We start from the raw sequence: 14,749 nt of genomic DNA on the forward strand, positions 1-14,749 counted from the left end.
CTGATGATATTAAAAAAACTGAAATGAGGTGGTTCTTAAAGAAGTTTTGGTGCAAACCTAACTTTTAATTTAGAAATGTTGGATTACGAAAGAAACCCCTCCACTCGTCGAGGTGTGGTGAGCTGGTTGCCGTGGAGACGCACGGCGTCCCCTTGTTAGTTACATACTGGGGCGCAATCCTTGTTCCGGTGGTTTGATACAAGTGAATGGGTTCACACGAATAGCCGACGCACATGGGGGCAGAGCTGCCTCCATCCGCCACCAGCAAGTTAAATTTAAACGCAATTATTAAGAATTTCATATCCTGAAGAAGTAAGATGTACAAGTTGGACATCCCCGTTGACCCAAAGCAGACTGCGGCCATCGAGAGGCGACGGAACGCCGAGCAGCAGCGCCAGAGTCGCATATTCAACGCCAGATACAGGACGATAGGGGTGAGTTTCTCCCCTGACCGCCGCAAAAACCAGGCCCTTCAGCCGTCTGGTTCAGAATCCGATTTATCATCTCTGATGTACGTCATGAAATTTACCTGTGTACTCCTTTCCCTCCACAATCCCAGCCCTCTCACCCCCACCCCCCTCCGGTTCTGCCTTCTCTCCCCTAACTCTCCAGTCCTGATGAAGGCTCTCGGCCCAAAACATCGGCCGTTTATTTCCTTTCCATAGATGCTGCGGACATGTTGAGTTCCTCCAGTCCTTTCCGCGTGCCCCCCAGGAATACCAGCATCTGGAGAATCTATTGAGCGTCCTAAAATCCGTGGCTTTGCGAAAGACAGCTTTTGTTACAGAACGCCAAAGGGAAAATAACGAGATTCTGACCTTCAGACACGGGAGAAGAATTCGGCCATTTGGCCCATTGAGTCTGCTCCACCATTTCATCATGGCTGATTTATTACCCCCATCCTCCCTGTAACCTTTAACACACTTACTAATGAAGAAGTAATCAACCTCCACTTTAAATATACCCCATGGTTTGGCCTCCAAAGCCATCTGTGACAATGAATTCCACAGATTTGCCACCCTCTGGCTAAAGAAATTCCTCCTCATCTCTGTTCGAAAGAGCCGTCCTTCTATCCTGAGGCTGTGCCCTCTGGGTCTTGGATCCCACACTGTACTAGTCACAAACCTGACGGCGGTGGGAGGGGAAGAAACTGTTCTTGGTTCATTGAGTGAGGATCTTCGGACTCCTCTACCTCCTCCCTGATGGTAGTCACGAGAAGAGGACTCGTCTCAGGTGGTGAAGGTGCTTGATGATGGATGCCACCTTCTTGAGACACTCAGTTGTGGAGCTGAAATATAAAATTTTCCTCCAAGCATTGCAGCGGTGAAGAGGCTTGAGAGTTCCTGAGATCCCAAGAGTGGAGGTCAGCTCCTGGTGGGGTCACCCATGGGGGTAAAGGTCAAGGGGGAGGGTTCCAGACCGAGAGCAATCCAACCAAGACCTCAATGTGCAGCTGTCAGAAGGTCATCACTACGGCGGTGTTGGCTGCAGCAGTCGTCCTGCACTTCACGCCACTGGACACTGACCCCGACCTGCCAACCACCAGGTGACTGCCCGTGCATCAGCCTCCCCACGTTAAACGGAGTCACAGAGCAAATCACTATGCTGGAGGAGCTCGAGCAGAGTCCGTGGAAAGGAATAAAACAGTCGACGTTTTGGGCCAAGACCCTTCTTCATGGCTGGAAAGGAAGGGGGCAGTGCCAGAATAAAAAGGTGGGGTGGGAGGGGAAGGAGGCAGGAGGTTTGGAAAAGGCAAGGGCTGGAGAGGAAGGAATCTGATAGGAGAGGAGAGTGGGCCATGGGGTAAAGGGAAAGAGGAGGGGACCTGGGGGAGGTGAGAATAACAGGTAAGAGTCAGGAATAAAAAAAGAGGGAATGGTAAAGAATTTTTTTAATTACCAGAAAGAGACATCAATGTTCATACCATCAGGTTGGAGGCTGCCCGGACGGAATATGAGGTAACCCACACAAAGTGCGGGAGGAACTCAGCAGGCCAGGCAGCATCTATGGAAATGAATCTGGGGCTGAGACCCTTCATCAGGACCGGGAAGAAAGGGGGAAGATGCCAGAATAAAATGGTGGATGGAGGACAGCTGGAAGGTGATAGGTGAAGCCAGGTGGGTGGGAAAGAGAAAGGGCTGGGGAGGAAGGCACCTGCTAGGAGAGGAGAGTGGACCACAGGGGAAAGGGAAGGAAGAGGGGACCCAGGGGGAGGTGAGGAGAAGAGGTGGGGAATAGAAAAACAAAAACAAAAAAATTCCCATGTTCATGTTGGGAAATATAAGGGTGGCCTCATCATTGGCGTGGACCGACGTGCTGGAACAGGAATAGAGATGGGAATTAAAACTTGCACTAAAGTGTATTCGGACCAAATCAGCTGAATGCCGGTGCCAACATCCCGCGCCCAGAATTTACTGACTCTAAATGTCTTTGAACAGAAAGCTGGGCGAGCGCACGCGGTCGCGTTGAACCTCGCTCCCTTCTCTCTATCCCTCACTCACAGTGTGGCGCTCCCTCCGCACTGCCCCTCCCTCAGGGTGGTGCTCCCTCCTCGCTGCCCCTCCCGTAGTGTGGCGCTCCCTCCCCGCAGCACTGGAGCTCCCGCCGCGTTTCCCGGTTTGTTAGCGGCGTGCGTATTTTCTTCACAGGTGGATCGACCGTTCCTGGACCACCAGGTGGAAGAGAAGAAGAGCCGGGAGGAGAGGGAGAAACTGCGGAATGAGGCGTTCGGTGAGTGTCAATGAGCAGATTTGCTGCCATAGAGTCCGAGCGCGCTCGCAGACGGGCAGCTAAAAGAAGACGGCAGCCACCTCCTTCCCCTTCCCTTCTCAGCCCCGATGTAATGCCGACTGTTTATTCATTTCCATAGATGCTGCCTGGCCTGCTGAGTTCCGCCAGCATTTTGCGGCTGTCTGTTGCTGCAGATCTCCAGCATCTGCAGACTTTCTCAACAATTGATCACAAGTGGGAAATTATTTTGTTACAGCAGCAATATTTAAAAACACACTCAGCAGTGTGCAGACTGAATTAATAATAAAGTACAGAATAATACACAATAATAATTTACCAAAGTGCAATAATAATGTACAAAACTATAAAACAGAGATGCTGACTGCATTTGGTAGGGAAGATTTTCTGTAACGATCCTTGTGACAGCAGGGCTGATTGAGTCTGTTGGAAGGGTGCTCTGCTGCTTATTCAGCAGCTCATGGAGAGGATGTGCCAGATTCGTTTAGTGACCTCCTCTCCACCACTGACTTACCACTGGTCAGAGGTGTGGAACATCAAGATCTTGGGGTCCACGTCCACAGATCCCTCAAGGAGGCCAAGGACATGTTAAGAAGTTCATTAGTCAGGAGATTGAGTCCTGGAGCCATGAGGTAACGTTGCAGCTCTATAAAAATCTGGTCAGACCACACTTGGAAAATTGTGTTCTGTTCTGGTCGCCTCATTATAACAAGGATGTGGAAGGTTTGGAGAGGGTGCAGAGGAGATTCACCAGGATGCTGCCTGGATTAGAGAGCATGTCTTATGAGGAAAGGTTGAGTGAGTTAGGGCTTTTGTCTTTGGAGCGACAGAGGATGTGAGTTGATAGATAGATATACTTTATTGATCCTGAGGGAAATTGGGTTTTGTTACAGCCGCACCAACCAAGAATAGAGCATAAATATAGCAATACAAAAACCACAAACAATCAAACAACAAAATGCAAACTATGCCAGATGGAAATAAGTCCAGGACCAACTTACTGGCTCGGGGTGTCTGACCCTCCACGGGAGGAGCTGCAGGTTCGATGGCCACAGGCAGGAACGACCTCCCGTGCCACCCAGTGTTGTATCTCGGTGGAATGTGGCCGGAGTCCAACAGTGAAAAGTTCAATATCCGGTGAAAAGTTGACTTGTAAAGATGATAAGAGGCATTGACAGAGTGGGCAGCCAGACACACTTCCCCAGGACAGAAACAGCTAGTACAAGGGGCATAGCTTCAAGGTGATTGAAGTGGTCATGGCTTGGGCGGGCATTCATCAATCCCTGGGCTGCTCTCTTCGTCCCCCGCCCCCCCAATTTCAAGGTGATTGGAGGAAATTCCAGGGCTTTTTACACACAGAGTGGTGAATGTATGGAACGTCCTGCCTGGGGTGGTGGTAGAGGCAGATACATTAGGGACATGGATGATAGAAAAATGGAGGGTTACATGGGAGAGAAGTGTTCGATTGATCTTAGAGAAGGTTAAAGGGTCAGCACAGCATCGTGGGCCGAAGGGCCTGTACTGTGCAGTACTGTTCTGTCGTTCTTACTAACTAATGAGACATAATTTTTGTTTACCTCAGACATGTTCCAAATTCAGCCTCCTCTGTTCCAAAGAAACCTAAAGCAGGCTATCTGGTCTCCCCTCATCAGAGTGGTCGGATGATGTAGGGAGAGCGCCATCCTGTGTGCAACCCTGCAAGTCTGTGATGGGACAGTGCGGAGGGAACTTCACCCTGTGTCTGACCCCAGGAGAGTCTGATGGGACGGTGTAGGGGGAACTTCACCCTGTGTCTGACCCCAGGAGAGTCTGATGGGACGGTGTAGGGGGAGCTTCACTCTGTGTCTGACCCCGGGAGTGTGTGATGGGACAGTGTGGAGGGAGTTTCACTCTGTGTCTGACCCCGGGAGTGTGTAATGGGACAGTGTGGAAGGACCCACTCTGTATCTAACCCCAGGAGTGTATGATGGGACAGTATCGGGGGGAGTTTCAGTCTGTGTCTGACCCTGGGAGTGTGTGATGGGATGGTGTGGAGGGAGCTTCACTCTGTGTCTGACCCTGGGAGTGTGTGATGGGACAGTTTGGAGGGAGCTTCACTCTGTGTCTGACCTCAGGAGTGTGTGATGGGACAGTGCGGAGGGAGCTTCACTCTGTGTCTGACCCTGGGAGTGTGTGATGGGACGATGTGGAGGGAGTTTCACTCTGTGTCTGACCCTGGGAGTGTGTGATGGGACAGTGTGGAGGGAGCTTGACCCTGTGTCTGACCCTGGGAGTGTGTGATGGGACGGTGCGGAGGGAACTTCACTCTGTGTCTGACCCTGGGAGTGTGTGATGGGACGGTGTGGAGGGAGCTTCACTCTGTGTCTGACCCCGGGAGTGTGTGATGGGACGATGTGGAGGGAGCTTGACCCTGGGTCTGACCATCTCCTCCCTCGACAGACGCTGAGCGGCTCCGTCACGACGTGACAGCTCAGCTACTGGAGGCGCAGGAGCAGGACCGGGTGCGCCAGCTGAACGAGCAGCTGGTCACCTACCGCGCCCACTACCAGCGGCCGGAGGACCGTCGCGACTTCGACCTCTATGACCCTGAGGGGCTGAAGAAGGACCGGCCGGCAAGGGTCAGCCAGGATGACCCCCGCTGCGGCCCCTCGGGGATGCAGAAATTTGCCGGGGAGGACCACAACGAGAAGAGCCGGCAAAGGTACCAGCAGCAGCAGGCTGAGAAGTGGCTGATGGCACAGAGGCAAGAGAAGGAACGGGCGGAGAGGGATCAGAAGTACGCAGGTGCGCTCTCTCCCCACCCACCCTCTCCCTCTGCCCCACATTCTCTCTCCCCACCAACCCAGACTCTTCTCACACACCCTCTCCCTCTATGTCCTATGTTCTCTCCCCACGCCCTCTCTCCCCTCTCACACACCCAATTGTGGGGTAGAGTTCATGGTTTAATGTCCATTCAGAAATCGGATGGCAGAGGGGAAGAAACTATTCCTGAATTACTGAGTGTGTGTCTTCAGGCTCCTGTACCTCCTCCCTGATGGTAGCAACGTGAAGAGGGTGTGTCCTGGGTGATGGTGGGCCTGCAAGATGGATGTCACCTTTTTGGGGCATCGTCTTTTGAAGGTGCCCTTGATGGTGGGGAGGCTGGTGCCCGCGATGGATCTGGCAGAGTCAATAAGACCATTAAACATAGGAGCAGAATTGCCCATCAAGTCTACTCTGCATCATGTCTGATTTATTATCCCCCTCAACCGCATTCTCCTGCCTTCTCCCCATAACCTTTGACGCCCTGACTAATCAAGAACCTATCAATCTCTTTAAATATACCCAATGACTTGGCCTCCACAGCCGTCTGTAGCAATGAATTCCACAGATTCACCAACCTCTGGATGAAGAAGTTCCTCCTCATCTCAGTTCTAAAGGGACGTCCCTCTACTCTGAGGCTGTGGCCTCCGAGCTTACACTCCCCCACCTCACCACATCCACTCTATTGAGGGCATTCAGCATTCAATAGGTTTCAACGAGATCCCACCTCATTCTTCTAAATTTCAATGAGTAAGGGCCCAGAGCCATCAAATGCTCACGTACAATAAGCCTTTCGATCCCAGAATCGTTTCCGTGAACCTCCACCATACATCTGTAGAGATCTGCTAGAGTCTTTGGTGGCATACCAAATCTCCTAATGAGGCATAGGTGCTGGTGTTCCTTCTTTGTGATTGCATCAATATGCTTGGCCCAGGATACCTGCTTGGAGGTGTTGACACCCGGGAAGTTGAAGCCATTCACCCCTCGGTGAGGACTGGAGTGTGATCCCTCAACTCCCCCTTCCTGAAGTCCACAAGCAATTCCTTCGTCTTGCTGAGGCTGAGTGCGAGGTTGTTGTTGCAAGACCAAAGGCAAGTTTGTTGTCATGTACATGTCCTTGTATGCATTAACAGACCTCCTTGCATATAGGCAGTGTCACCTTTATTGGGTACACCCGTACACCATAATCTAATCATGTGGCAACAACTCAATGAATAAAAGCATGCAGACATGGTCAAGAGGTTCAGTTGTTCAGACCAAACTTCAGAATGGGGAAGTAAAGTGACCTAAGTGAGTTCGACCACAGAATGATTGTTGGTGCCAGATGGGGTGGTTTGAGTATCTCAGAAACTGCTGATTTTCTGGGATTTTCACGTGCACCAGTCTCCAGAGTTTACAGTGAATAGTGTGACATTTAAAAAGAAATATCTAGCGAGTGGCAGGTTTGTGGGTGAAAACACCTTGTTGAGGAGAGAGGTCAGAGGAAAATAGAGACAAGAACTCAAATAACCACACATTACAGCTGTTGTGTGCAGAAGAGCATCTCTGAATGTACAACACATCGATCCTTGAAGAGGATGGGCTACAGCAACAGAAGACCAGGGCCATATATTCAGTGGCCACTTTACAGGAGGTTCAGCACCTATAGAAAGTATCCTCCACACACCCATTTGAAGCTATCATGTTTTATTGTTTTACAACATTGAATCACAGTGAATCTGATTTTGCTTTTTTGACAGTGATTAATAGAAAAAATTCTTTCGTGTCAAAGTGAAAACAGACCTCCACAAAATGATCTAAATTACTTGCAAATATAAAACACAAAATAATTGATTGCATAAATAGTCACCCTCCCCCCTTTAATAAGACACACCAAATCATCCCTGTTACAGCCAGTTGATTTTAGAAGTCACATAATTAGTTAACTAGAGATCTTGTGCAGTCACGGTGTTTCAATTGATTACAGTAAAAATACACCTGTATCTGGAAGGTCTGACCGCTGGTGAGTCAGTATCCTGGCAAAAACTACACCATGAAAGCAAAAGAACACTCCAAGCAACTCCGTGAAAAGATTATTGGAAAGCACAAGTCATGAGATGGATACAAGAATATTTCCAAGTCACTGAATATCCCTTGGAGTACAGTTAAGTCAATCATCAAGAAATGGAAAGAATATGGCACAGGTGTAAATCTGCCCAGAGCAGGCTGCCCTCAAAAACTGAGTGACCGTACAAGAAGGGGATGAGTGAGGGAGGCCACCAAGAGACCTACGACAACTCTGGAGGAGTTACAAGCTTCAATGGCTGAGATGGGAGAGAGTGAGCGTACAACAACTGTTGTCCTGGTGCTTCAACAGTCACAGCTTTATGGGAGAGTGGCAAAGAGAAAGCCACTGTTGGAAAAAAAAAATTCACATGAAATCTCAGCTAGGGTTTGCCAGAAGGCAAGTAGGAGACTCTGAAGTCAGCTGGAAGAAGGTTCTATGGTTTGATGAAACCAAAATTGAGCTTTTTGGCCATCAGACTGCCAAGCCAAACACTGCACATCATCAAAAACACACCATCCCTACCGTGGAACATGGTGGTGGCTGCATCATGCTGTGGGATGCTTCACTGCAGCAGGCCCTGGAAGGCTTGTGAAGGTAGAGGGTAAAATGAATGCAGCAAAATACAGGGAAATCCTGGAGGAAAACCTAATGCAGTCTGCAAGAGAACTGCAACTTGAGAGAATATTTATTTTCCAACAAAACAACAATCCCAAGCATAAAGCCAAAGCTACACAGGGATGGCTTAAAAACAACAAAGTTTATGCCCTGGAATGGCCAAGCCAGAGTCCAGACCTCAATCCAATTGAGAATGTGTGGCTGGACTTGAAAATGGCTGTTCAGTCTCAATCCCCATGCAATCTGACAGAGCTTGAGCAGTTTTGTAAAGAAGAAAGGGGAAAAATTGCAGTGCCCAGATGTGCAAAGCTGACCTATCCACACAGACCCAAGGCTGTAATTGCTGCCAAAGGCGCATCTACTAAATACTGACTTGTAGGGGGCGAGTAATTACATTATCAATTAATTTGTGATTAATAATTGTAATACATTTAGAACAATTTTCAGAAGTTTATTTTCACTTTGACACGAAAGATTTTTTCTGTTGATTGGTGTCAAAAAAGCTAAATTAAATCCACTGTGATTCAATGTTGTAAAACAATAAAACATGATAACTTCCGGCAGGGGGCGGGGTGAATATTCTTTACAGGCACTGTAGCTAACTAAGAAGCCACACATTGTAGCATCAAGAGACATAGCATTCACATAAACAGATTGTACCCAGAAGAACAAAGCTTGTTCAATGGTCGTGCCAAGTGGTCGGAGTTGCTGGACTGAGGTCGTGATTAGGGCTGCTCCTGTTGGTTCACCGACCCACTGGTTGAAGGGAAGCAGCTGTTCCTGAACCTGGTGGTGTGGGTCTTTAGGGCTTCTGCACCCCCTGCCCCGACGGGAGCTGCGAGAAGACGGCACGGCTCGGATGGTGGGAATCATTGATGACGGACGTTGCCTTTTTGAGGTTGCGCCTCCTGTAGGTACAACCGATGGTGGGGAGGGACCTGCCCCTGGCGTATCGGGCACAGTCTCTGCAGCCTCTTGCGTTCCGGTGGGTTTGAACTGCCGTACCAGACCACGACACAACCAGTCACGACACTCGCGATAGCACCTCCCACAGATGCTGCACAAGAACATCCCCTCAGATCAGAGATGAGGAAGAATTTCTTTAGCCAAGGGGCGGTGAATCTGTGGAATTTATTGCCACCGTCGGCTCTGGAGGCCAAGTCATTGGGTGTACTTAAACTGGAAGTTGATGGGTTCTTGATTAGTCGGGATGTCAAAGGTGACAGGGAGAAGGCAGGAAAATTCCATTAGCCGTGATAGAATGGCAGAGCACACTCGATGGGCCGAATGGCTTCTCTGTCCTGAACCTGGTGATATGGGACTTTGTGCTTCTGTACTTCCAAAACCCCCCCAATACTCCTGTCCACCACCACGCCTGGCTCACCTCGACCTCTCCCCACAACAGACCAGCTCCTCCACAAGAAACAGGTGGAACTGGACCAGCGAGCAGTACAACTCTCCAAGATGGAAGAGGACTGTCAGCGGGCCCTCAATACGGCCGTTCTCAATTACAACATGGCGCTGGTAGGGGGCATGCTCGGACAATTGGAGCGGGGTGGGGGGTATGGAAACAGGGGGCAAGCGGGCGGAGATTGGTGCCGTTCAGGAAAACCCAGCTGATCCAATGGCAGTCTCCCCAAAGGGGATCTGTGCTCCCTCCTACGGTGGAGTGTACCCTCCCCACTGCCCCTCCCGCGATGGAGTGTTCCACCCTCGCCACCCCTCCTACGGTGTGGCACTCCACCTCCCCTCCCACAACACTCCCTCCTCGCAGCCCCTTCCACCTTGACTGGGACAGGCGGCCTGCATCGCGGACAACGGTCAGTCAGGCTACGCATTTGTCCGCTGGAGGGAGAAGATCCAGGGATATAACTAAGATCCTAAAGTCTCTAGGCAGGGTGGACGTCTCCTCTCGCGGGAGATTCTACAACGAGTGGTCACAGTTTAAAAATAATGGGGGGTTCACCCATTTGAGACAGAGTCAAGCAGCAAGGAAAGAGGCCCTTCGGCCCAACTAGTCCATACCAACCAAGATGGCTGCCTAAGCCAGTCCCACTTTGCTCACCTTTGACCAATCTCCCTCGCGTACCCTTCCGAACACATACGGGGCAGGAAAACGTGGAGATGAGGAGGAAGGAGGGTGCAGCCGCTGGAAACCCGAGGCAAAATCAGAGAGCTTTGGAAACACTCAGCAGGCCAGTGGGCATCCATGGAGAAGGGTGGGGGGCAGCATTTGTGCTTTTTCTCCCCCCTCTCTCCACAGATACTGACTGACCTGCTGAGTGTTTCCAGGGCAATTATGATGGGGTTAACTGTGTGGGGAGGTAGCAGTTTTGGGGTTGGGGTGGGTGGTGTTGAGGGGAGGTGGTAGCGAGGATACCCCACCCCTGAACCCTCTACTTTTGGCTGTCGGGGCAGGCGGCCGAGCAGGCAGAGGCAAGGGAGGTGGAGCGGCGGAAGGAGGATGAGGAGAAGCTGGCGGACATGGGCGCCCACGTGTACGGGGACATCCTGACAGAGAACCCCGAGGTGGCACTCAGTGCCTTCGGGCCCCACCGGGTGGTGACCGACCGCTGGAAGGGCATGAGCGCCCAACAGCTGGAGGAGATACAGGGGCAGCAGCGGCTTCAAGTTGAGGAAGGGAAGGTAAGGAGGCCACTTGGCCCATCGTACCCGGTACTAGCCACCATAGGACATACTCCCCTTTCACACCTGCAGGCCCCTCTCAATTGACACCAACAGCAGGGGCCATTTGCTCCCTCAAGCCCCATCTTAGCAACAGTGGGTCAATTGACACTAGAAATGGGAGGCCATCTGGTCCCTCAAGCACCATGGTGGTTGTCCATTGTGTCCGACGATGACAGGAAACCTATGAAGAGGGTTTTTAAAGAGGAAAAGCCATCGCACTGGGGCGGTGCCACTCTCTCGACCTCTGAAGTCGGGGTCCAGTGGTTCGAACGAGAGTCACAATCTGAGGTCTTCCTTGGTTGCAGTGGATGACCATGATGGCTCCTGTGCCTTCTCTGGCCGTTCGCTCTCCACGGAGCGTTTCAGAACTACCTTCCTGGCCGTCGGATCTCACTGCAGATCTCCTCCGCCCAGTCCACCAGAGCAAGGACAGGCATGTCTCTATCTCACCGGGGTATGAGGCCGCTGGCTACCCTCACCTAGTTTCGCCCGCCTGTCGTGGGGGTGTACCGGGGCGTGGCCGCTGTCATGTGTAGACAGCAACTGGGAGCCCCAGGTGAGAGCTGACAGTGAGAGAGCTGCCCTGGAATGGACACGGCAAGCCCTTCACCAGAGCTGTTACCCCTCCCCAGGCACCCCATACACCTCAAGCCCTGTACTAGCAAGCCATTCAGCTCCCTGTACCCGTTACTAGCCCCAAAATGCCACTCAGGCCGTCAAGACCCCATAATAGCAACAAGAACCCTGATTGTAGGAATGGGAGGCCAATCGGCCCAAACCTGTTTCTGGCAATGGGGAAGCCACACGAGTTCAATACTAGCCACATTGGGAAGCCATTCGCCCCCTTGAGGGAAAGGAGAAGGCTATTCATGCCTGAAGATGGCTGACGGGGTGGAGAGATCTATTGATATTTATTCATGTAAAGACACAACGTGCAACAGGCCCCTCCTGCCCTGCGAGCCCCAAGTTAACCCCAGCCTAATCACGGGACAATTTTCAATGATGAATTAACCTACCAACCAGAGCGTCTTTCGACTCTGGGAGGAAACCAGGGCACCCAGAGGAAACCCACGCAGTCACGGGGAGGGCGTACAAACCCCTCACGGATGACGCCAGAGTTGAACTCTGAACTCCATCGGCCCCGAGCGGTCGCGCCAACCGCGTTGCCCGTCTCAGACCCCCAGAGGCGCCAGTGGGAGAGGGAGAGGTGCAGATCCAGACACTCTGCCTGAGCTGGGGTCTCAGGCATGAGGGACACTGGCTGCAGGGTGACCTCGGGGGCAGGAAGGGTGGTCTCTGAGATCCTAAGTAAGAGGGTTCAGTGGGGGGGTGGGGAGAAGAGAGGTTGGCCAGGGATGCAGAGATCCCAAGAAGGGGGAGGGTTTCCTCAGAGGCAGAGGTTCCAGATGTGGAGACCCCAGGGTAAGCTGGTGGTCTTGGATGTAGAGACCCTGGTAGGGAGGGTGGTCTTTGAGACAGATACACTGAGTAAGAGGGGTGGTCCTGGAGACAGAGACCTCGGGGGGGGGGGGGGTCTCTGACGCATAGGCCCTGAGAAATGGGTTTCAGACGCAGGGACAGCAGGTGGGCTGGTATTCTCAGATGTAGAGACCCTCAGTAGAGAGGGTGGTCTTGGAGGCAGAGCCCTCGAGAAAGTGGGGGGAAGATGGCCTCAGACAGAGAAACCCCGAGTAAGTGGGTGGTCTTGGACGCTGAGACTCCGACGGGAAAGGAAAAGGGATGTTAGGTGGTCTCGGACCCTCCCGGGAGATCTCCCACCCTCGCCTCGGGTTCCACTTTCAGCCCGTCTCACTCCCCCTTCACCCCGGCAGAAACTGAAGATGAAGGAGGCGCAGGTGGATGCGGAGTGGGACCGGCAGCGGCTGGCAGATGCACGGGCAGCGTTGTACAGGCAGCAAGAGGAGGAGACGGCCGCCCGGAGACTGAGGCAGGAGATGGACGCGTACAACAGGCGGCTGAGCAGTGAGCAGCTGGCCCAGTGAGTAACGCCGACCGCTGGCACCGTGTGTGCGCGCGTGGTACGCGAGTCCCTGCAGGTATCACTGTACCTGTATGTGTCAAGGCGAAGGGGCAGAATCTGGGGGTGGGGGAGTTGATCGGAATGAAACCCCCAAGGTTCGACTCCAGCATATTCAACTAGAACCCCCTGTCCTCCGACAAAAATCTATATTACGTCTGGGTGGAGCGAGTTTCACTCTGTGTCTGACCCCGGGAGTGTGTGATGGGACAGTGAGGAGGGAGTTTCACTCTGTGTCTGACCCCGGGAGTGTGTGATTGGATGGTGTGGAGGGAGTTTCACTCTGTGTCTGACCCCAGGAGTGTGTGATGGGACGGTGAGGAGGGAGTTTCACTCTGTGTCTGACCCCGGGAGTGTGTGATGGGACGGTGCTGAGGGAGTTTCACTCTGTGTCTGACCCCGGGAGTGTGTGATGGGACGGTGAGGAGGGAGTTTCACTCTGTGTCTGACCCCGGGAGTGTGTGATGGGACGGTGCTGAGGGAGTTTCACTCTGTGTCTGACCCCGGGAGAGTGTGATGGGATGGTGTGGAGGGAGTTTCACTCTGTGTCTGACCCCGCGAGTGTGTGATGGGACGGTGTGGAGGGAGTTTCACTCTGTGTCTGACCCCGGGAGAGTGTGATGGGATGGTGTGGAGGGAGTTTCACTCTGTGTCTGACCCCAGGAGAGTGTGATGGGATGGTGTGGAGGGAGCTTCACACTGTGTCTGACCCCGGGAGTGTGTGATGGGATGGTGTGGAGGGAGTTTCACTCTGTGTCTGACCCCAGGAGAGTGTGATGGGATGGTGTGGAGGGAGCTTCACACTGTGTCTGACCCCGGGAGTGTGTGATGGGACGGTGTGGAGGGAATTTCACTCTGTCTGACCCCGGGAGTGTGTGACGGGACGATGTGGAGGGAGCTTCACTCTGTGTCTGACCCCGGGAGTGTGTGATGGGACAGGATCTTCTCAGCACCCGTGAAGTAGTGCAGTCTTCGCCCTCTGTGAGGGTGAGTGTTTTTTTGGCAATAAGGTTACTCACATCGATTTTCATTGCAGCCAACAGTACTTGGATAAAGAGGTTTACACGAACCCGCCAACCGCTGCGTATTTCCTGCAGTTTAACACGTCCAGTCGCTAGTGACTCCCAGTTGGAGAAAGCCACTGTCTCAGTCATCACTTCTCAACAGTCTTACACTTATGACTCTGATCTAAATAAAGTTTATTTCTGGCATTGTGCTGTCTGAGTGAGGCTATTACTTCCTAGTTATAGAACCGTAGAGCACTACAGCACAGAAAACAGGCCATTCGGACCGTCCAGACCCTGCCGAACTCACGTTCAACCTTATCCCAATGGACCATGGCCCTCAGTAGAGAGGGTGGTCTTGGAGGCAGAGACCCCGAGTAAGTGGGTGGTCTTGGACGCTGAGACTCCGACGGGAAAGGAAAAGGGATGTTAGGTGGTCTCGGACCCTCCCGGGAGATCTCCCACCCTCACCTCGGGTTCCACTCTCAGCCCGTCTCACTCCCCCTTCACCCCGGCAGAAACTGAAGATGAAGGAGGCGCAGGTGGATGCGGAGTGGGACCGGCAGCGGCTGGCAGATGCACGGGCAGCGTCTGGAAACTCAACCAAAATTCTCTTCTGTGTCGAAATTGAACCCACCTCCACCACTTTCACTGGTGGCTCGTTCCACACCCTGGGTGAAGTCGTCCCCACTAAACATTTCATCTTTCACCCTTAACCTATGACCTCTAGATCTAGATTCACCCACCCTGAGGGGAAATAAATTTGCATGCATTTACCCTATGTCCTCTTCTGAGGAGGTCGGTAGA

The 14,749-nt window shown here is 52.3% G+C and overlaps 1 protein-coding gene across 1 annotated transcript; it reads left to right on the forward strand.

Annotated features, from left to right (window-relative positions):
• Positions 1–144: 144 nt before the first annotated feature.
• Positions 145–14,143, forward strand: ribc1 (RIB43A domain with coiled-coils 1). Its single transcript, XM_072246624.1, has 7 exons — positions 145–434; positions 2,649–2,730; positions 5,188–5,532; positions 9,618–9,736; positions 10,631–10,858; positions 12,733–12,899; positions 13,975–14,143. Exons 1-7 carry the CDS (start codon positions 318–320, stop codon positions 14,054–14,056), a joined length of 1,140 nt encoding a protein of 379 aa, XP_072102725.1. The 5' UTR covers positions 145–317; the 3' UTR covers positions 14,057–14,143.
• Positions 14,144–14,749: the final 606 nt, after the last annotated feature.

This window comes from Mobula birostris, chromosome 29 (assembly GCF_030028105.1).
Source record: "Mobula birostris isolate sMobBir1 chromosome 29, sMobBir1.hap1, whole genome shotgun sequence".
Lineage (NCBI taxonomy): Eukaryota > Metazoa > Chordata > Chondrichthyes > Myliobatiformes > Myliobatidae > Mobula > Mobula birostris.

Coding starts and splice junctions, on each gene's coding strand:
- ribc1 (XM_072246624.1), top strand. CDS start 318: ATGTACAAGTTGGACATCCCCGTTGACCCAAAGCAGACTGCGGCCATC. Junction 5,533..9,617: donor GAGGGATCAGAAGTACGCAG/GTGCGCTCTCTC, acceptor TCCCCACAACAG/ACCAGCTCCTCCACAAGAAA. Junction 10,859..12,732: donor TTCAAGTTGAGGAAGGGAAG/GTAAGGAGGCCA, acceptor TCACCCCGGCAG/AAACTGAAGATGAAGGAGGC.